The sequence below is a fragment of the Musca vetustissima genome, unplaced genomic scaffold (assembly GCF_032173495.1).
Source record: "Musca vetustissima isolate MV318-11 ecotype Yass unplaced genomic scaffold, APGP_CSIRO_Mvet_v1 utg2237, whole genome shotgun sequence".
NCBI lineage: Eukaryota > Metazoa > Arthropoda > Insecta > Diptera > Muscidae > Musca > Musca vetustissima.
In genome coordinates this window covers 149225-171454 of record NW_026882745.1, presented here as the reverse complement: position 1 = coordinate 171454, position 22230 = coordinate 149225, and the positions used below count along the sequence as shown (strand labels likewise).

General features: G+C 36.2%; 1 protein-coding gene across 1 annotated transcript in view; it reads left to right on the top strand.

The window, feature by feature from the left end:
- The window catches only part of LOC133329422 (protein O-mannosyl-transferase TMTC2), a 39831-nt gene extending 26146 nt beyond the window's left edge, over window positions 1–13685 (top strand). The window contains exons 3-9 of the mRNA XM_061537896.1: window positions 2208–4129; window positions 4223–4337; window positions 12425–12510; window positions 12589–12977; window positions 13042–13126; window positions 13211–13368; window positions 13509–13685. Coding sequence (XP_061393880.1) covers window positions 2208–4129; window positions 4223–4337; window positions 12425–12510; window positions 12589–12977; window positions 13042–13126; window positions 13211–13368; window positions 13509–13685 — 2932 coding nt within the window. The remainder of the gene's footprint in view (window positions 1–2207; window positions 4130–4222; window positions 4338–12424; window positions 12511–12588; window positions 12978–13041; window positions 13127–13210; window positions 13369–13508) is intronic.
- The last annotated feature ends 8545 nt before the right edge of the window (window positions 13686–22230 follow it).

Genomic DNA, 22230 nt, shown 5'->3' with positions numbered 1-22230 from the left:
ATGATCATTACATGATTACGATGATGACAACGCATTCGATAATAATGACGATGATGATGATGATGAGGAGGATAATTTCGTTGCCGACGATGATGACGAGTTGGCGTAGTAGAAATTCCGAACAACCGTGTTTGGGATAAGGTTGTACGATTAAATCGTATAACCCAAAAAGTAAGGAAACAAAGGAACAACAGCCAACGCCAGAAACAAAAACAAAACTAGCTTTGCCACCTACAGAAAATGACTTTCTGTTTTGTAAATATAGAACCAAGAGCATTGTTTATTCCACAACAGGATAATGAAGAATATTGGATGTCGTTTAAGGAAAAAAATTGATAAAGATTTTGATTTATGTAGGCATTGAAGTGCATTGGCGATATGACAATGATGAAGATATATATTCCATACATGTACATGCGAAATCCACCCCATTTCGTATCAATAACCCTGAAGTTTTATCACATAATTTAGTTGTAGTTAAAGCTCTCAATATTAATGTGGCTAGGGTGGCGTATTTTTTTTATTTTTCCTTTGAAACTACCGTAAATTCAAATTCTTGCATTTTTATTATATTAGTTACTACCATAGTATTAGCATTTTATAATAACCTACAATTCATGTATAGTTGGCTAGGAAGCTGTCAATGTTTTGATTTTTTGAATTTTTACATGTGGCATACAATACATTGTAATATTTTAAACAGCTATATATATTATATAGACCAAATAATATTTGTATATGACTCGGTTTAGTCGACACTTGAAAATACTGTTCCACTCCGCAGTGGGGATTTATATTGTATATCTCACCAATTCAAACATTTACATTAAAAATCAAACAGTGCGTTGAATGATCCATTAAATTGATGTCAGTTTAATAAACCAGAACCATGAAAATACATTGAAGACGGTTTCTCCAACATTAATCAAGACCGAAACTCTTGGCCTGAGACTTCGCCGCCATCTTCTTCGCTAACAACACAAACTCTCCCTCATATTCATTAGCATGTTCCAATGTTTCAAAATTAATAAGGCATAAAGTTGATCCGATAAAATAATCTAAATGAAATGTTGTAGTATGAGAAACCGAAAAGAATGGCCTTGTTTATTGTATAGTGATTGTGCGATCGAAGTACAATTTCCTAGTTACAAAACACCGGCCGCCAAATGTGACTGGATGCCATCCAGACGTCTGTTTTGGTCAATTTATTGAAAACGTGAAGCTTTCTCTAGCTATACAACGCTAGTCTGATGTGAATGTGTGTGTTTGCCCAATATAAGTGTCGTCATATAAAACCAGGTGCTTTACTGTTCCGCCTACATTATGAAATTTCAATACATGCTTTACACCAATCGTACCTCAAAACGTTAAGATACGCAAATACATTGTCTGTACACTGTCAATGTAACTTTAGAACAAATCGACAATTAATCAAGTAACTGAGTCAACTGTTGCAGCAGCCAATGCCAAAGACATCAGTCTACAATTTATTAGTCTCCCCCTCCATTGTAGACATTTTGTTTCCATGTACTTTAATCAAAAGTCTCAGGCCACCTTAACACATACACAGACACAACAACCGTCTTCCATATCTACTAGAGCCGACTGTACATTCACCTAAAGGGAAATTGCGAAGGTGGTGGACCTTTTAAATTACGTGTGTATTGGTGTGAATGTCGGATTCCACGGAAGTTTAGTGTTACATTTGGCAATTAATAAGCTGCCAGCAAACGCTTCTAGTTAATAAATGTCGTCAGAGGGAAATTAAATTGGTCCCTTGAGAATATAATCGGTAACACGATGACAAACACTAAGAACACTGAAGCTGTTACAGTTGGCAGTGTGGAATCTTTGGTGGGAGTGTTAGCCCATCCGTCATCCACTCACATAAGTCGTTATCTAAAAACGTGACCTGGGGTTAGGGATTGTGTAAGGGCACTCACAGTTTCTGAAGGCAAAATGTCCCCCTCGATTCAATTTGCCACCGCTCTGTGCTATAATTACTGTTACAAACTAAACCCAACCGGCGACAAAGTATTTTAATTAATCTTGAATGTTAACATGCTTTGTGGTAGCGTAATAACCGGCTTGTTTACCTGACTTGGTTCTATGAATCATGACTCTCTATGACGCCGTTATGGGCCATCAACAGGTTCTGATGTTTGTTCATGTTATGTAATGTTGTATTGTGTTTCTTTCTTTTTCAGGCGTGCAATTCTAGCCAACACGGACGTCTCAGGTACGGCACCGTGGCAAAGTGTTTTCCTGCACGACTACTGGGGCACGCCGCTAACAGATAGCGGTTCGCACGGATCCTATCGCCCACTGTGCGTCCTTACATTTCGCCTGAACTTTCTGCTTAGTGGCTACAATCCATGGGGCTTCCATCTGGTGAACAATCTCCTGCACTGCTTAGCCACAGGTTTGGTGGTGAAGCTGGCTCGCCACTTTCTATCCTCAGTGTGGGGTGTTTTTGCAACGGGCGCCCTTTTTGCAGTACACCCCATACACACGGAAGCTGTGGCCGGCATCGTTGGCCGAGCTGATTTAGCCGCGTGTGTTTGCTATTTAGTGGCTTTTCTGACATATATGCGTCACATAGCGTGGCGGGAGAGAGGTGATCCTATGCAGTGGCTAGCATTAGGCCTAACCATCCTCACGTCCATTGCCGCACTTCTTTTCAAAGAAACAGCCATCACTGCTCTGGCAGTGTGTGGAATTTTCGATGTGATACGCGGCCTAGCTGGATTGAAGGACAGACATCGCCTACGAAGCCTCTGTGTGCTGGGATCAATTTTAGTCGGATGTGTGTATTGCCGTTTGGTGGTTATACCACGGCCTCAGACTTTGTTCTCCACGGCTGACAACCCCATTGCTAAAACAAATTCGATGTGGACACGCTTCCTGACATTCCTATATCTGCCCGTATTCAATTTTAAACTGCTGCTCAACCCACAAGTGCTTAGTTTTGATTGGGGAATGAATGCCATTCCACGAATCGTCAGTGTGTGGGATGGCCGCAATGTGCTGAGCGCAGGTTTCTATGGTGCACTTATTTTGGCCGCATGGCGTAGCTACTGCACTCTACTCCACCGTCACCAGCGCCTCAATTCTGGTCAAAAGCTATCACTGCTGACAGCAGGCAGTTCGTTTAGTGATACTGCGTACCACCTCAAGCCGCAAACTCAGCGAAAGTCACGAACCAAACGGAAATATTGTAAACAAGTACAATGCCACGACATAGGAGCGGTGTCGCCGACTCCGATGCAAGCCGATAATTATTACATGATGAGACCACCGTACACAACAGCAGCTGCATCGCACACCTGCTCGTATTTTAAACCGAAACTCATTGGCATATCATCAACACAGCAGCCTGTCTGTGGCGACTGCAAGCTGGAATTGAGTTCCCTGCACCACTGTACATCGTGCAGGGTATTAAATAATAACAATAACAACAATAATGTACTGACACTAAGCTCATCCGACGTATACCGCAGTGAGTGTTGCTGTCATCAGTTAATGTCTTCCAGTGGTTCCATCGGGACGCCACAGCTGTTTAGTTTTGCTCTGCACAAGGCCATCTCATGTGTGGTGTCGTCACGCAGTTCGCGCAGCAGCAGCAGTTGTAGTAACTCAACGACGGCAAGTAACAAAAGTTCAGATAGCAGTGCTTCCTCCACCTGTAGCTCACAATCATCGAAGTCCTCCAGTTCAGAGTCGCTGTCGCACCGAACACCATCGTGGTCCACGCTGCAAACTAACGAAGATTATGTCCTAGCGCACATGACTCCCAAATGTGCGAATGCCAGCGTTTTACTGATGGCTCTGGCATTTCTCACCCTGCCGTTTCTGCCTGCCACAAATCTCTTTTTCTACGTGGGCTTTGTAGTAGCCGAACGTCTGCTCTATTTACCAAGTGTAGGATTCTGTCTTTTGGTGGGTTTTGGTGTTACCAAACTCCTCGATCGATTTCATTCCAGCAAGAGTCCCAGAAATCACCAAATGATTTTGGCCAGCCTGTGTATTCTTCTGCTGGCGCTAAGTGCCAGGACCGTGCGACGAAATCTCGATTGGAGAGATGAGGAGAGTTTGTATCGTAGTGCTGTGCAAATAAATCCACCTAAAGGTATGTATCGTATAGCAATATACCACATACATAAATATGTATGTTTATATGTCTGTCTGCAACGATTTATTTAAAATTTACTCGTATTTTCAGCTCTTGGCAATTTAGGAAGTGTCCTTAGTTCCCTGGCTCGTTACAAAGAAGCCGAGGAAGTTCTATTAGAAGCCATAAAATATAGGCCAAACATGGCAGATGTACATTTTAATCTGTAAGTATTTAAAGAAAATCGATCACTCAATATAGCAACACATTTTCCGAATCGGTTCGACAAACAGTTCTGAAAACAAAAATTTCTTTTTGTAAATTATATGATTAGATCGTATTTCTGCAAGAACCACAGCGAAAGACCTATTGGTCTCGAAGATATCGGCCGAAATATATAATAACCCAAAAATGTTTATCACAAAAAAGTATTTTGCTTTTTATTATTATTTTAGAAAAAATTGTTACATTGAACACGTTTGGTCTTTTTATTGTTACAATTGCGCTTAACCACATACTATAAGCGATTTGACCACGATTCCATTACATCACGGCATTTTTTCGTGGGTATTTTCTCACATTTACATTCAATACATTCTCCATCATTATTTCATTTAATATTTCGTATTTTCTCGTCCTAATCTTAAGATGAGAGTATTAAACATAGTCCTTGCGGCTTCAAAACATCCTAAATATGTTTAGAATAATAAAGAAGAGGTTTTGCAAAATATAACGCGGGGACAGAACCTTAAAAACTATAAAAACCAAAATCCGACAAACAAATTATTTAAAAAAAATTCGCGAAACCCAATTTTTCTGACTTCGAAATTTGTATGGTCCAGTAATATTGATCTAGGAACCAATATATGCAATGTAAATACCAATAAGGGGGTCAGATTCAAAGATATGAACAGTTCTAAAGCAAGAGTAATAAAAACCAATACATGAAGTTGGGAGAAAACATCATTATTAGTCAAATCCTTTTGTCTTTTGAAAAACTGTGGTTGCTGGTGGCAAATACGCATTCTATATTTTATCTCCGATTAACACCATCAGTTGCGAATAAAATGCAGTAGGGAATAAACGGGCCGATCTATTTATTTTCGAAATAAGATGTATTTATATTGCCAGAAAACCGTCGATATCTTTGAATCTGACCTCCTTATTGCTATTTTAATAGTATATTTTGGTTCCTAGATCAGTAATAATGAACCATAAAGTTTTCGAAGTTAGAAAAATGGGGTTTCGCGATATTTTTTTAAATAATTTGTTTGTCGGATTTTGGTTTCAATAGTTTTTAAGGTCCTGTCCTCGCGATATGTTTTGTAAAACCTCATTTTTATTATTCTTAACATATTTGGGATGTTTTGAATCCGCGACGACTATATTTAATACTCTGCTTTTGAGATTAGGACGAGAAATTACCAAATATTAAATGAAATATTGCTGGAGAATGTAATGAACGTAAATGTGAGAAAATACTCGCGAACAAATGCCGTGGTTTATTGGAATCGTTGCCAAATCACTTATAGTATGTCGTTACCCGCAATGGTAACTATAAAAAGACCAAACGTGTTCTATATAACAATTTTTTCTAAAATAATAATAAAAAGCAAAATACTTTTTTGTGATAAACGTTTTTGGATTGTTATATATTTCGGCCGATATCTTCGAGACCAATAGGTCTTACGCTGTGATTCTTGCAGAAATATGATCTAAATATGTCCACAAACATACTCCATCATCCATAATTCTTTTTACATCTTTAGTTTTCTGGCTTTAGGCGTATATATTGGAATTTTTTCAAATTTTTGTTGAGGCAAAATACTTATTACACTCATTGTATATGCTCGTACGCATTTCGTATGCTTATCACAACAATCCTGACCGGACTTATGTTTTTGCCTTTAATATAATATGAATTTCTCATGATGATTCTTCGATTGTTTCTTATCATAACCAGTAAGAGGTTCAAATGTTTTGCTAATATATTAATTAGATTGATTAGGTTTGCTTTTGAAAAGAAAAGGACACTGAATTTCTAGTGCCGGTGAAGTCGATGCCATTTCAAAATTTGTTTAATCTCGATGTCTGAGCGATTCGCGCAAATCAATGTCATATGCACATTTCTTAATACACGTTGTGATAATGTTCTTTTTAGTCCTTGTTACAGTTATTCAGGCGTTCTTAGTATTTTTTGCCGTATGTGTAACGCATTTATCGCACCCTTAGCACAATTTGTTGAATTTTATGGCTTTTACGTTGTTCTCGTTTCATCATCGTCTATGTTGACGCCGACGTCGGCATCATCATCTGCGACATATCAAATGTCATTTATGTGTGCACACCTAGATATATGTTATGTACGCATATGTTTGTATGTATTTCCATCCATGTGTATCTACATACAGACATGCATGCCTCTCCATGCCATATATCATTCATCATTTTGTGCCATTTTACGAGCATTTATATTGCTTACAAATCTCTGCATTTAAAAGCGAAAACAAAACAAATTCCCCCTGCAATAACAACCGCTGTATCGGCCAAAAGACAAGCAGCATGAAACGGAAAACCTGGACTGCAAAAAAAAACTAAGCGGCTGACAAAAGAATCTTTTGTATCGACTGAAAGCGTGATAGAGAAAATCTACCGTATTCAGTTATGCAGTTGGAATTGAAAAAAATGAACACAAACACACATAAAAAACTAAAATTCAACTGCAGTACTGGAACATGGATATGGTAGTGCCGAGCAAAAGTGAACTACTACTTCTGGTGGTGACGATGGTAATTCTGGAACTACACTTAGCTGGAAGTTGCCACCATGAATATGCAAACATGCATGTGGTCTTTGTCATGAAGTTGTTGATGTTGAAACGTCATCTTCTGCAAGCTGCTTCTTTGCGTTGTTGTGGCCCTCGCTATTTACTATTCATCTTCCTTTCTAAACATTCTGGCAAAACACAGTTTGCATTATGCCGGTGGTTTCTGTCAATCTGCAATGAAAATGTACGTGGCTTTCCCCAAAGTATGATCATTCAAATACAGCGACAGTTTTAGGTGGCAAAACATGAATATGTGCATATTTTGCATTTAGGCCAACGTCATTTTTTTGATGGCATTTCTAGAGATATACAGCCTAAAATTGACATTTACTACTCTTGAAAATATCCTGATTTTGAAGTGGTTCTACAATGTGATTTTACAATGTATTACTGACAGAGCTATTGAGATAAAGAAAAACTTGCGTAAGAAAAATTATTTTCAATCTATACAGCTTTAAGAGCATATCTTTACTCATTTGGAAGTTAAAGTTTCATATTAGCCATATTTGTAAAAATGTGGCCATTACATCTAAAATATGCTAACGGTTTACAATACACAACAACGAACAAGAATTTTTCAGTAGCTATGTAATTATTTAATTCACAATATTTAGATATACTCAGATTGCCAGACTCCTCATTTGCTATTTTATTCTCATCAAATAATCAATATCGGTTAAATTATTTCCGAGATTTGTTATTCACTTCAAAATGGGGAAAAGGGAACTGGGAACCACAATAGAACGAGTGGAAATTGTGCAAAATGACATACACCCAGAAGGTAGACAGACCACAAAGCGAATTCAATTCAATTCAAAGTTAAAAACGGAAACATACGAAAAAATCGTCTCAACCACAATAGCACCACGAGTAAAGTAAACATCCAGATAACAGCACATTGAAGTAATTTCCAGCGCACAACTTGAAGACGATAACGTGTATGACGAACAACAAATAATCTGAAGAACTGCCAAGGGTGTAGGAAACAAACAGCAATTTAAACCACATTTCGAAAAGCAACAATAGAGCGAAAACGTTGGAATCGAAAATAGAAAAAATAAATAAACACAAAAAACAGTATGTCGAATGCCAAATCAATTTGGTGGTTCAACCACCCCACAGGATGGTAAAAAAATACACAGATGTCTGTAGCCCCACCAAAGCAACATCGTTTGTCTTTGCCATAGCATCCGGCGAGAAAGCGAATAGAATTATAGATCATATTACCAATACTTATTGTTGCAATGTCATAAAGCTATTAGTCATGAGGCGAATGGCAGGGGAGTGTAGATGTGTGAATGCCTAGAATTTATATGAATGTATGATATGGCATTTAGATGTATTCTGGATGATATTTTATATTTTTGGCATACATCGTTCATAACGATTGTTCGTTATCTGATTGTTCGTTATTTGATTGTTCTTACATTTTGAACTATAATGCAGAAAAATAACCTTATCTGAGATGTCCCAAACCAGAAGACATACGGAATCAGAATAAAAACAAATATAAATAGCAATTTTGTAATAAATTGATGGTGTCCTCAATTCAGTACATTGCTCTAGATATCGCTGAGTGTCTAATTAATTTCAAGAAAATAATTTTTGAAGAGCATTTCATATATGTGTAAACAATTGCTATAAGTATGTCCCAAAACTTTTGCAGAATTAGCTACACACTCCAGGGGGCTGATGAACATAGCGGTCATCACAATACATTTATTTCAACCGTTCATGTTTCTAATAAACTTGTTGAGGCTCTGCTGATAATTCCGCTTTATTGACCTTAATTTTATGCAGAGTCTTAGCACTTTGATTAATGCAGTTTGCGGCACAACATTTTATTACAATGTATTTTTTACAATTTCATTTAAATAACCGCGTGTCTTATTTCAATGTTTCTTCATGTTTATAATAAATACCCCATGCATTAGGCACAGCATCGTAATTAATTTTGTTGGTTGGCTTTCCAATGTAATAGATACAAATACAATACAATTTTGTACAATTATTTGGAACACAGAAAGCATACATTTTCCGGTGCTCATAAATAGCAGCCCACTGTTTCCTGCTAGCATTTCTATTGAAGATGTTGTGATAGCTTCAAGTACATCAAGTATATTTCATGTTAGTTAGTTAGGTCGCTACTTGCCTCAACATTGCCAACAGACCACATGTCAGTCATTCTGTCCGTCCTGGGTATCTGAGTTTGTCCGACTGCTGGTCGACTGTAACTGATGGCATGGTACTTTGAAACTCCAGCTCAGTATTGGTGCCTGCAGTAACAGTAGCAAACAGCTGGAATCAAGGCGAGTCGTTGCTCTTCCCCATAACTTCAATAATATTTCAATATCAAGCTTCGATTATGTGTATGTTTGTATACACAGCGTACACTGAAAGGAGCACAGCGATGGAAAAAAAGAGAAATGGAAATCAAGATGAATTCCTATGTTAAGTGTTTTTTATTTTCATGTCGACAAAAGCAAGCAGAACTTCATTGAATCAAATATGAGCCAAGCGGACAAACGGCTGCAGTGGGTTGCTTTGGGAAAGGCAATCCGTGGAAGTCGCTACGACTGAAGTATGGTGCTGTTGAGGATTGAGTGAAGGAGCTGCAAACCAAACTTTACAACATTGCCGTGTTCAAGTACCAGTGCGACGAGTAGTCATTGAAAAGAAATCAAATTATTCAGCTCAATGATTATCGGTTTTGTTGTTTGGTTTTCGTTTCGGTTTAGATGCCGTTTGTGCCACTATCATTGCCACAGCTCCTTCACTCTCCTCCGGCTCCCTTTACGGTGACTAATACAGATACCGTTGCTGTTCCTGCCAGTGATGATGACGATGATGAAGGTAAATGGTGTTTGAATAGCTGAGCATGCACTCACTTTCAGGTCAAACGTAATTCCATTTTTCGATTTACACAAGTCGAGGAAACAAAAACGTTGAATTGAAAGAATTTCACTTCATGTTGTCTACACCTTCATTGCCAATGTGTGTGTAGGTGGTCGGGCAGCCTGCCTGGTTTCCAGCAAAATGGGGCGGTTTGACAACATGGATTCTTTTTTTATATAAATTATTTACGATGTACAAACACTTTTAGTTTTCTGATATTTGCCATTCGTACTTGTTACTTTAATTTTGTTGATGTTTTGGCCGCAAATGTTAACACGCAATAAGCTTTGTTTTTTCGGGAATCTGGTACAACATAATTTGCCGGTATCTACATGCAATGTTGAATTCGCACTGCCTATTGTCAAGGCTAGTTTGAATAAATACCTAGAGTTGATGGAATCTGGCCATTTAATCATAAACACTTGTTTATTTTAAATGTTATCAATTACATGTATGTGTGAGTGTATGCGTGTCTTAAAGATTGATTTTTTTCACGCTCCTAGTACAATAGTAAGGGAAATACAAACTTCATGTCATCATGATAAATTATTCTTTGGGGTGTGAAAAAGCTTAAGCTCAGAAGGTGTGGAAAAGTTGTAGGGATCACCTTAGATGTTTGAAAAAGCTGTGATTTTTCTATTTTCAGTTCTGAGCAATATTTAATTTTGGGCTTTGGTATCATATTGTATTAATAGGACACTCTCTCATTCGATTTATGCTGCTTAGAGCAGCGTATACTTTTCGAGTTGAATGTACCCAAAGTAAAGTTTGTTCCTTAGTATATAAACACATTTACTGTCGAACTATCATCCAGGGCGAAGACTTAATGCCATTGTAAAAGATGAAAAGTGCATCACGGTGCTCCGTTTTGGGAATACACATAATCTGCAATAGGCAACGATTGAATCAGAATGTCGGCATTGGGATGGGTATAAGAGAAGAAATGTAACTTTATAGCAATGCTGGCATTAGGCATTTTCCCAAACGTGTGCCCATCCATGTTAGTGTACATATACATATATGGAGTATAATGTTTTGTGAAATGTTTTACTGTTTTGTTGCTCACACAAGCATTTCCGTCAATCCTTTGATATATACATTTTTTCAAGTAACATAAACTACAATAGAAGCAGCAGTGCAAACATCCATTGGAACGTTCGCCAAGTGAACGAGACAAAGAATACTCCGAGCAAAAAACTAGTAAACGGATTTTCCTACGAATTTGTCAAAAAAGATAGTAAATTCATAGCACATATTTATGGACTTGGGAACGAAACCCCCATTTCTGTCAAATACAATACGAAAATAATAATAGAACCACAGCAATACCATAATAGACTAGAAAATGCAGAAAAAGTACAATAGCTGCAGAACGAGGGAGTAGATATTTTTTTCGTATTTGTCAACAGAATAAATCGGTTTATTACAATTTCCATTGGAACAGACAGCGTTCTTCAATCGGAATCGTTTTTATTGTCAAAAACAATGGTTGTAATTAAATTGATATTCCAATGGCATTTAAGGGTTTATTACAATTTCCCCCCCAATCGGAATCGTTTTTATTGTCAAAAACAATGGTTGTAATTAAATTGATATTCCAATGGCATTTAAGGGAACCCCCCCCCGCATTCTCGATTTTAATTTTTCAAGATTTTCAATGGGCTGGTAAATCAATACCAATGCTTGTTAAGGTTTGTAACTTTGCACATATATAATTGAAGATTTAAAAGAGAAGAAAAATAATTTACAAAAAAATTTTGTTATTGTTTTGTTGTTGTTTTTTGTAATTAAAGAAAAGTCCTTATTTTTGATGGCGGGCATGATAACTCCTCACTGGAACATCGGAATCCGAAAATTCCAACGGTGTTAGAAAGAGTACATGTCTGGCTCTCGTATGAACTAGGATTATTGACTTCGCTCTAAAATTAACAAAATGGTGGACCTTTGAAAAAATATTTTTGAAAAATCGCATATTTTTTACCAAAAACAAAGTTAAAAAATAAGGAAGATTTTCACCGATTGGCTTTATCCTAGCTCATACGAGAGCTATACACTCCCAGAGAAACGTTGCAAAATTTGGAACCGATTGGGTTATTAGTTTTTGAGTTATGGTGCCCGCCATTCGCAAAAAAATGTTTAGAGAAAAACGCGTTTAAAGTTTGAGAAGCCCTTCAGTCGTCACTTGATGCTGACACAATAAATCGGATATATCTTCAACAGTTCTTGAGATTTTCACTTGAAATTTTGTAGAGACATTCTTTAATCAGTGTAGATTCGAATTACATCAACAAAAATTTTGACCCCGAGAATGGGGGGGTCCCCTTAATTGGTATTTGCATTTTTCCAACATTTAGGTCTAAAATAATTTTGCGTAGCCTGCCTTAGGCTGAACGCTTTCTCCCCTCTTTGTGATAAATTATTTAACTAAAATGTTTCGAAACCCAAACGCTCACACACATACAACCGGAGACATTTATTCCGTTTTTTATGTGTTTGCAACACAACAAATGCAATTAGCTTTTAATGGAGCTATTTTAATTAATGTACGTCCGTCCTTTCACTCCGCCCTCTCTCTTTTTCTTTCATTACAGAGGAATTTTATATCAGAATCAACAAAATTATAAAGCTGCTGTAGTGAGTTTCAAAAAGGCCTTGAATTTTCGACCTAATTTAGCCGGTAAGTGGTGACGACTGGTCAACTTAACATTACGCAGACAATAGCTTTATGTTCTACTCTCTGCTACTCTACTTGCAGTGGCTTATTTGAATTTGGGCATTTCGCTTATAGCATTGGGCAAATGCCAGGATGCGGCTCAGGTGCTGCAAGAGGGGGCCAAGGTGGATGGCACCGGTGTCAGAGATCGGCAAGGCCATGAAAATGCTCGCATTACATCGTACCTGCAATTGGGAGCTCTGTACGTTGAACAGGGAAAACTCCAGAGGGCTTTGGCCGTCTATCGCGAAGCTCTGCACGAGTTGCCACATAACTACTATAAGCGTGATGTGCTCTACCATAGAATAGGTGATATTTTCGGTAGACTTCAGCAGTGGGATGAAGCGGAAAGGCACCACAGAGCGGCCCTGGATTTGCAACCCAACCAAGTTGCGGCTCATTTGTCCTACGGCATAACATTGGCCAGAAATGTAAGTAATTTCGACAGAATCGATATTTTGGAAATACTAATTGAGGTTGTTTGCATTCGTACAGAGCAGTAGGATACATGAGGCGGAAATGTGGTTTAAGCGCGCTTTGCAACTAGCACCTGAAGAAGCAAGTGTTCATCATCACTATGGTATGTACTATTTGCAGCGATGTTTAACTAAATACCGTTGGACTTCTAATATCCTACATCCTACATCTAATATTTCTATTTCAGCCGAATTCCTTACATCACAATCACGTTTGGCTGAAGCTATAGTTTATAGAATTAAAGCGGCTGAACTTGCACCAAGAGACTACTCATTAGTGGTGGCCGCTGCCACTGCTTTAAGGTTAATGGATCGTAAGCTGGAAGCGGAATTCTGGTATAGAAAGGTATGCATCTATTATAAACATACCTTCTCCTTCTACATTTTTCTCAACTCAAGTATTCGAAATCTTTAGTTTTCTTAACGTTTTATGTGGCTGCTATCAATGATAAACATGAAAACGTGTTATTTTTGTTTATATTTTAGGCTGTCAGTTTGAGGCCAGCAGATGCGCATGCACACACTAACCTCGGCGCTATTCTTCACCTACTAGGACGTACCTCAAATGCTGCCGCCAGTTACAAAGAGGCTCTAAGACTTCAGCCTGGAGACGCAACAACTTTGGGCAATCTGGCCAAACTGGGACTTACGGACACCAAATAGGCACAGACAGATTCTTCAATCGCCCAATACAAACTAAAAAACACAATTGTAATCCTTACATACTACATATGTATGTACTATATATAATATGTACATAATATACACAAATACATATGTATGTACATAGTATATAGACTCAAATTCAAGAAGACAAACAAATCTTTAAAAGATGTGTAAACAAATGTACCATAAGAAACAAAAACAATTCCACAGACCAACATTTGAAATTTAATTATGAAATGTAAAAGACGTACATTGACTTTTTATGTAAATATTTGCAAACGGAAATAGACAGAATGTCAAGGAAAATTCCAAAGAAAAAATTAGTGAAGTTTAAACGCCCTCTTACTATGCAAACATGAAAACAATAACCATTCCACATGGCCGAAAAATCCCCTTCCGTTTACTTTATTTATTTTCATTTATTGTTCTGTTCAGTTCAGTTCGGACTACTTCATTGTAAATACCCTTTCCGAATAACCGCAACGCTTTACAGGGGACATCAGTATCAATATCATCTTCATCATTGTAAATAATTACAAAGGCTTCATGTCTGCACGGTAAGAGCGGCTTGGGAGATGGTGAATTGTAGTTAATATATATTTTCTGTTACGTTTATATGTAGGTGTACATTATTATTCTGTAGATAATTTAACAAAATTATATGAACATTTATCAATGAGAAGACATTCCATTTGTATCCCGTCTGCATATCCCAAGCATCATCCTTCACCATCCCCGTTCCAAAGACCCAGACGACGAGTAGGACAGTAGCAATCCTCCATTTTTTGGATATGCTGGAATGTTTACAACAAAGAACTTATCTCAGACAACAAATAAACATATTGTAAATTATGACAAAAACTTATATAAAACAAGGAATATATTCGTATAAATATATATACATAAAATTAAAGAGAAAAGAAAAAATTAAAAGAATTTGTTGTTTTATTTATTGAACAGATAGTTGTTTTAATAATTAAAAGGTATATACTTAAATTCGCAAACAATACTTTTTTCCTAAAAGTGGATAGCGAAAACTATTTAAAGGCGAGAACACGTTGAAAATGTATAACAATAGTCGATATATCAAGTTTTTATGGATTGTTGATTTTACATTCTGACTAAATGTCAATGGCTTCTCAAGTTTAAAACATTTTAAATGACAATTTTAAATCAAATAAAAACAAAACAAATCGATTTTTTGAAACCTGAAATGGCGGCGGCCTCAAGTGTTTTTTTTTCATTAAAAATTCCCACGTCCTATAAAATACCAAACTACATGGAGTATGTACAAAATATGTCGCAGATAACCTAATTTGTTCTTCTATAAAAAAAAACACAGTGACAAAATTGTTTTGTTGATTTATTATTTGATGCAATTTTTAGATTTATTTTTTCATTAGGCGCCACACTCTTTGACGTAATTAACACATTATAAGATTCTTAAATATTAATATCGCATTGTTAGTGCCTCTCCATTTCCATCTCGCAAGAATCGAATGAAAATTAGCTTTAAAGTAAATTAAACTAATACCAGATAATGGTAGATGAATGAACATGAAATCGAAAAGAAAAATAAGAAAACGAAATCTCTCTGGACTGAACGTCCGCTGACAATCGTAGCGGCAACAGAAGAACTAATACCCTGGCAGGGATAATATTGCAACACAACCACTAAAACCACTACCAAAGCAGAGTAAGTAAACCACTCGACACAAGTAAGTACGACGAAGGGTATGAAAGCGAAGCTGTATGAAGTACACAGACCGTTGTGTATTAAGAAGAGTTGTAGTGGCGTATAACTGCAAATACGAAGGATGTCAGCAGCAAAGACCAGACCGCACGATCCACGACGCACCACCTCATCACCCAACCAACTGGTAATAGCAACGACAGCAAACCTAAAAGTATCCTCATTACATTGAGTTACTGTGCAGCTTATATTTTTAAGCTACGAAAATAATTGAATTCTTAAGCAGCTTAGCGCCATTATAACGCTTAGATGGCTGAAACAAAAGAATGTACAAATCGAACTGAGACATTGCAAATGCGGATTGTGTTGAATGTGGAAATAGCCGCAGATTCAATGTCATCTCAGTAAATTTCGTTGTCTTAATGTGGGCACATAATATAAGATTTAGAGATTTTCAAATGGCTGCCATGGTGAAAGAAGCCTTCGGCTAAGCAATAATGCCTTGCGTTCAGTCATTGGCCAATGCCAATATTATTAAGGGCTCTAGTAATGTTGACGGGTTATTTGGGGTACCATTTGCATTTCTTTTTTGCAAAATAGTCAGGCGTAATCACAACAAACAGGGATTTTATTAAAACAACTACAACAACGGCAGGGCAAAGTATCGAGCGATTAGAATATGTACGTGTAGTGCCCCTGTTCTAATAAAGGTCATGTGAGCATGGCCCAAAAATATCAATATACCAAAATTATTAATTATTAACATATACCGTTCCAAAGACTTATCTGCAAAATTGATTTGTTCAAAAAATGGAAGAAAATATTGCTTGCCATTTTTTCACTTTCACTTAGATCATTTTTTTTATATTTTTTCAATTCGAACGAAAAATGTAGCACCGTGCACTGATTGTTTGATATAATACACATTTGTTTTCTGAATTAAAAAATTAGTTTACATATGTTTTTTATTCGAAGATAAATAGTTTGACCAAGGTGTATTTATGTATGATGTAAGTGATAATCAGTTCATTTTTTATGTTGCTTTTTTTGTAAATTAAATTTTCAGGATATATTAGGATCTCCACTTTCAATGAATTGTAGTGCCAGAAAAAAATAATATAAGAAGAAGACAATTAAACATTTAAACTTACTTACTTACAAGCCAATCTCAGGTTCTAATACGGGAACTTCGGTCCACTTCTTCTGTTACCTCCCCCATAAAGAGTAAATATTTTTAATATTGCCATTGCAAAATATCCAGTTAGAGTGTAGTGGGGTTTTTTGAAACTTTTCGTTCTGATTTATGTGCAGCTACTATTGTTTTAGCTGGAACTTAGTAGTGGACACAATTCATATTAATTATCAAAACAATTTTTATTTACAAAGGATGATTTTTAGTTATTATCTGTTTGTTAACATTGGCCATTTTCTTTCTCTGTCACACATCTTCAGTTGGGAAATCTCATTACTCCTTGGTAGGTTTGTCATCTACGAACATTAATACAAAAATTAAATATTGCTATGTATTGACGAGATTATACAATTAACACAAGTGGGCAATATATCGAGATATTTGCACCCTCTTGACCGATTAGAGGTCAACTGCACCTCTTCCTTACACTGTCTTATTTTCCGAATATTACTAATATTCAGGACAGTACTTCTAATTATGTCCATATTCCCTTCACCGTGGGTTGTCTTCTGATGTTCGGCTTATAATTGTAGCCTATAAATCGACTCGAAAAAACACAAAAAAATAAGTTTTTGGTCCACTTCATCACAAAATTATTATTTGATCATCACCAAATCATATGCGTTATCCTTGACCATAACTGGAACCTCATTGGGCTGAAGATTGGTCCATAACTGTAGTCTGTATCGTGTTTACAAATTATAAGGGACAGACGGACGGACACACATGTCTAGATCGACTCAGCCTACTTAATGGTGACAACGAATTATCGATACGTGGTTCATTTAATAAAATATTTGTATATTCGATATCAAAAGTGGTCATATTTAATATGTTTATGTAGACATTATTATAACAGCCAATTACAATCTTCGAAATTTTTCTAACAAAGTCCGATCGTGGAAAATGAATATGAATTACATAGGGGAGACTGGGGCACATTCGGCACATTTTTTAGGAGCTCTATATCTCAGTAGGGGAGACTGGGGCACCTTCGGCAATCGCGTTTTCGATATGAAGCTCTCACCGTACATCACTAGTTTCGATACATAGGTATCGAATATCGAAATAAATAACTGACACAAAGTTTAAAATTTCTAGCTAATAAACTTATTTAAATACATGGGTTTTTATATTTTTATAGATGTTTCTGTAATATTTCAATTCCACTTCGTAAGTATTTCGCGTATAAAACTTTTTAAATTTTTAAGACAATATTATTAAAAAGTGGTTAACTACGATGTGTATTATTATAGAAATGTTTAAAAATAAAATGTTTATAAAAACTGATCGAAAAAAATGAAAAAAACTATAAAAAGTACATTCGGGGTACATTCGGCATTTTAAAGTGGGGCACATTTGGCCATACACAGATTGTGCAATATTATTTCCTTAAAATGTTTTTGAGTTTGTCTTTAAAACTAATCCTTTAATATGGTCCGAAATTGCATATATAACATCAAACGTACTTGTATTGACGAAAATGCGATAGAAACCCCTTATTTCTGATGTTGTGTGCGAGCTTGAGATGTAAACGTACGCCGTTGGAAAATAAAGCCCTATAATTCAAACATTGTGTGGCGTATTAAAACCAAATAGAGCCTTTAGAGGATCAGAATTTCAACCAGACTGAAAGCGATGACAATTACCCGGCTATGACTATGTTGCCGAATGTGCCCCATCAAATGCCGAAGCTACCCCGGGTTGGGGCACATTCGGCGAATTTGACTTTTTTTACAAAACTGTAAAATTGTTTAACTAATACTATTTTTTTATATCTTTTTGGTACTATTTTTTATAATGAAGTGTCTGAGGACAATAATCAGCCATAAAGTTGTTATATATGTTGAATAAGTACTGAGATATAGAGCTCTAAAAAAAAGTGCCGAAGGTGCCCCAGTCTCCCCTACTTATTCAAATGATATAAAAACTTTATGGCTGTTTTTGTCTTGTGATACTTATAAAAACTATGTAGTGCCCAAAACATATAATAAATGAGTATTGTTAAACATTTTTACAGTTTTGTAAAAAAGTCAAATTCGCCGAATCATAGTCATAGCCTGGTAATTATTATTGCTATCAGTCTGGATGGAATTCAGATCCTTTAAAGGTTCTCTTTTGTTGTAATACGCGACTCATCGGATCGGATTTTCGTCAAAACAAGCACGTTTGGTCTTACATATGTAATTTCGAAACATATTAAAGGATTATTTTTAAAGACAATCTCAAAAAATTAAGGAAATAATATTGCATTATCTGTTTATGGCCGAATGTGCCCCACTTTAAAATGACGAAGGTACTTTTTAATTTTTTATTTTTTTCTATTAATCTTCTAAAAACATGATATTTTTAATTATTTTTATAAGAATACACATTGTAATTAACTACTTTTTAATAATAAGTTTTATACACGAAATACTTACGAAATGGAATGGAAATATTACAAAACATCTCTTAAATATCAAAGCCCCGTGCATCCAAATAAGTATATTAGCTAAAGATTTCAAACTTTGCGACAGTTTTTTGTTTTTTTTTTTTTTTTTTTTTTTTTTTGATATTCGATACCTATGGATCGAAGCCAGTGAAGTACAGTGAGAGTTTCATATCGAATGTGCCCAGTCTCCCCTATTTATTAAAATTTAACTTGCAGTTGCCTCCAAAGATTGCAGTTTTAAACACCGATTATACGGATTGAATCGATGCTCATTTAGAAATTTATTCCACTTAAAATGAACATACAACTCACTTAACCACTACCAACGGATATGTCCTTTAAAACAAAACTATTTTTAATGCTCGTTGAACAATAATCTATTGTTGCCATACTTCAGATGTTTTTTTTTCTTCTTCTCTTTGAGACACATTATTTCGTTTCTTTGTCCTCGCATGTGCTCCAGCCAAAGGATTAAAAATTCTAGTCGATGTCATAAATTTTGAAAACTCCAAAAAGTCAACAGTAAAATGAACGAAAGCAAAGCCATGACGTTGCGCCACTGCCAGGAACAATCCCTGATGATAGTCCGGATGAATGATGGTATGATGCAATGAGTGACTGAATGACCGAATGAATGGATGTTGTGCCAATTAGAATAGATGGCTGGTGGTTGGGTTGACATTCATGATTGGATCAAAGACAGTCATTGCTGCTGACTCCGTCGACATATTCCCCTCTATGAGGAGAGAAGAACGAAGCATCGACTAAGCCCTGACTTTGTTTGTGGTCGGTGTTCCTTTTGACGTCGACCACTGAACGAATCGAATAGAGTGTTGGACAGTGTGTGTGTATATGGTTGCAAACAATCAGCAATAAAGGATGCAAGCACAGCAGGGGCAGCATCCAACTAAAGATTTTTGACATGGAACACTTTTGATGTCGACGTCGTCGTCATGAGCATCATCCTTCTGGGTGTGTTGTTTTTTTACTCTTGCCGTTGTCTGCTATAACTTTGACTCAAGTATTACTATTTGCACTTTAGTGTTGAATGAAGCAGAAAGTAAATGCTGATAATATGCAACAGAGTGGTGGTTTGTGTTTTTGTTCGGCACAGTAAAATACAAAAAATGCCAATGTATGATAAAGACAAAATTTACCAAGTACCATTTAGATGCACTTTACTCGACGACAACGACGGTGTCGATGCTGATGAACACCGACCTCTACATTGTTATTGATAATCCCGAGTCGCAGGGATGAGACGAATCAACTGTATCCACTGAATGTGAGTACTCTAGCCAGCAGCGCAGATGCCAGTCGTTGTACAACTCAGAAAATATTGTGCTAATTGCCAAAGACTGCACTCCATCTCTTAAAGTCATCGACAGAAAAACGACACCGTTTATTCAGCCTGTGGTCGTTGCATGCTATAGAATTTGCTAGATAAACACGTAATTCGCTGCATGGCCAAGTACAGAAAATTCTGCTTTTGGAAAAGGGAAAACATAAAGTCGCCGCAAATGTTAGAAATGTTGTTTTTTTAACTGATACAATTCTTAAGATAATTTGTTGTTCAATTTGAATGCTTTTCATTTTCCTATAGAGCATACTTGAAAAAGACAATGAAGGTTTAATTATCAAAGTAACAACACACTGTCGGGCTTATGTATATTTGAAGTAATATGGAAAGGCAAAAATAACGCTGGGTCCACTATACGATAATTTGATGTAGTTAGTTATACTTATTTGTGATTCTTATACTGAGTATATACGATCAATTATGTCATAGTAAACCGTATTCTTATCGAAATAAAATTTAACAAGACATATTTTTGGACTGCATATGACAAGAGAATTGTGAAAGTCGATACATGTACTACCCTGCCACTAAAGGTTCATACGGCATGTTAATTTTACAAATGTGTAAAATCGCATGTTTGCTATTCACAAATTCGTCTCAGTGACAAATCGGGTAAAGGAAATTGAATTGGAAAATTATTATATTATTCATTGAATTTATTAATGTTTTCCTCTCCATATTTCTCTAATTGTTCTTCCATTTATTTGGAGTTCATTTCTTGACCGCCTTTTCACTTTCAATTCGACTTATAAATACACTTCCATTTGCATTAGAATGTATAAACAACCAATTGGTGCATTGAGACCATAGGTATTTATAAAGACCAATTGGTCCTTATAGTGGCCGATTGAAAGTGTAAAGAGGCCACAGACCAGTAGAGAAACCACAGGTCTGTATAGAAGTCACAATTGTGTATAAATAGCAATTGGACTGAATATTGAACAGGGGTTTATGTAGTCGATGTGGTATGTATAGAGACTACAGGCATTTAAAAATACCAATTAATCCGTGCAGAGACTGATTGTAAGTGTATAGATACCACAGGTCTTCTGAGATACCATAAGAGAAAATATAAGGCTTATAAAGTCCAATTGGTCTGTATTGAGAACATAGGGGATTATTCTGATCAAGATAAAAATCATTTATTTTAAGTACCTGAAATCTGTTTACTTCCAATAAAAAGAAAGAGTTTTCATAATAAGGGATATTACATATTTATAAACATTAATAAATGTCGTTTGATTCAGTTTTGACAATATTTGTGGGAGTTGGTTAAAACTGAAATTTTAATATTTTAACATGTAGTACGAACATTTAGTGGTTAGGGTAGTATTTTTGGAAAATATGAAAAAGCCCGCAATCCGTCAGAACATATGTGTATATTAAAACCCACATGTTTTCTCTGTACAAAATTACATTGCTATTCACAAATTTTTCAAAATGTGGTCATAGTTCTAATATATTCCTGCTACAACGCCAAAATCAATTATGAGACAACAATACTTAGCAACAGAAATCAAATATTTATAGACTGTATCAAATTGAGATATTTGCTATAGCATGTAATCCTGTTTTATCCCCAAACAAAACGATTCCATTTAAATTCCATGTGCGTTTTCGTGTGCATATGTGTGAGTGTATGTGTGTGTGTGTGTCCACAAATTATACTAGTGAAAAGACAAAAACAAAGAAAAATATTCACATGGGCTGGGAACATATGGTCATATTAACAACCACATCAAAATTTAATTAAAATTCCGTGAACGTTCCACCACACATAGATTCATGTCTATCCATACGAATATGATGTTCCATCTCCCCCAGCCTGGCCAAATGGTATCTGACGCCATGACAAATTTATCA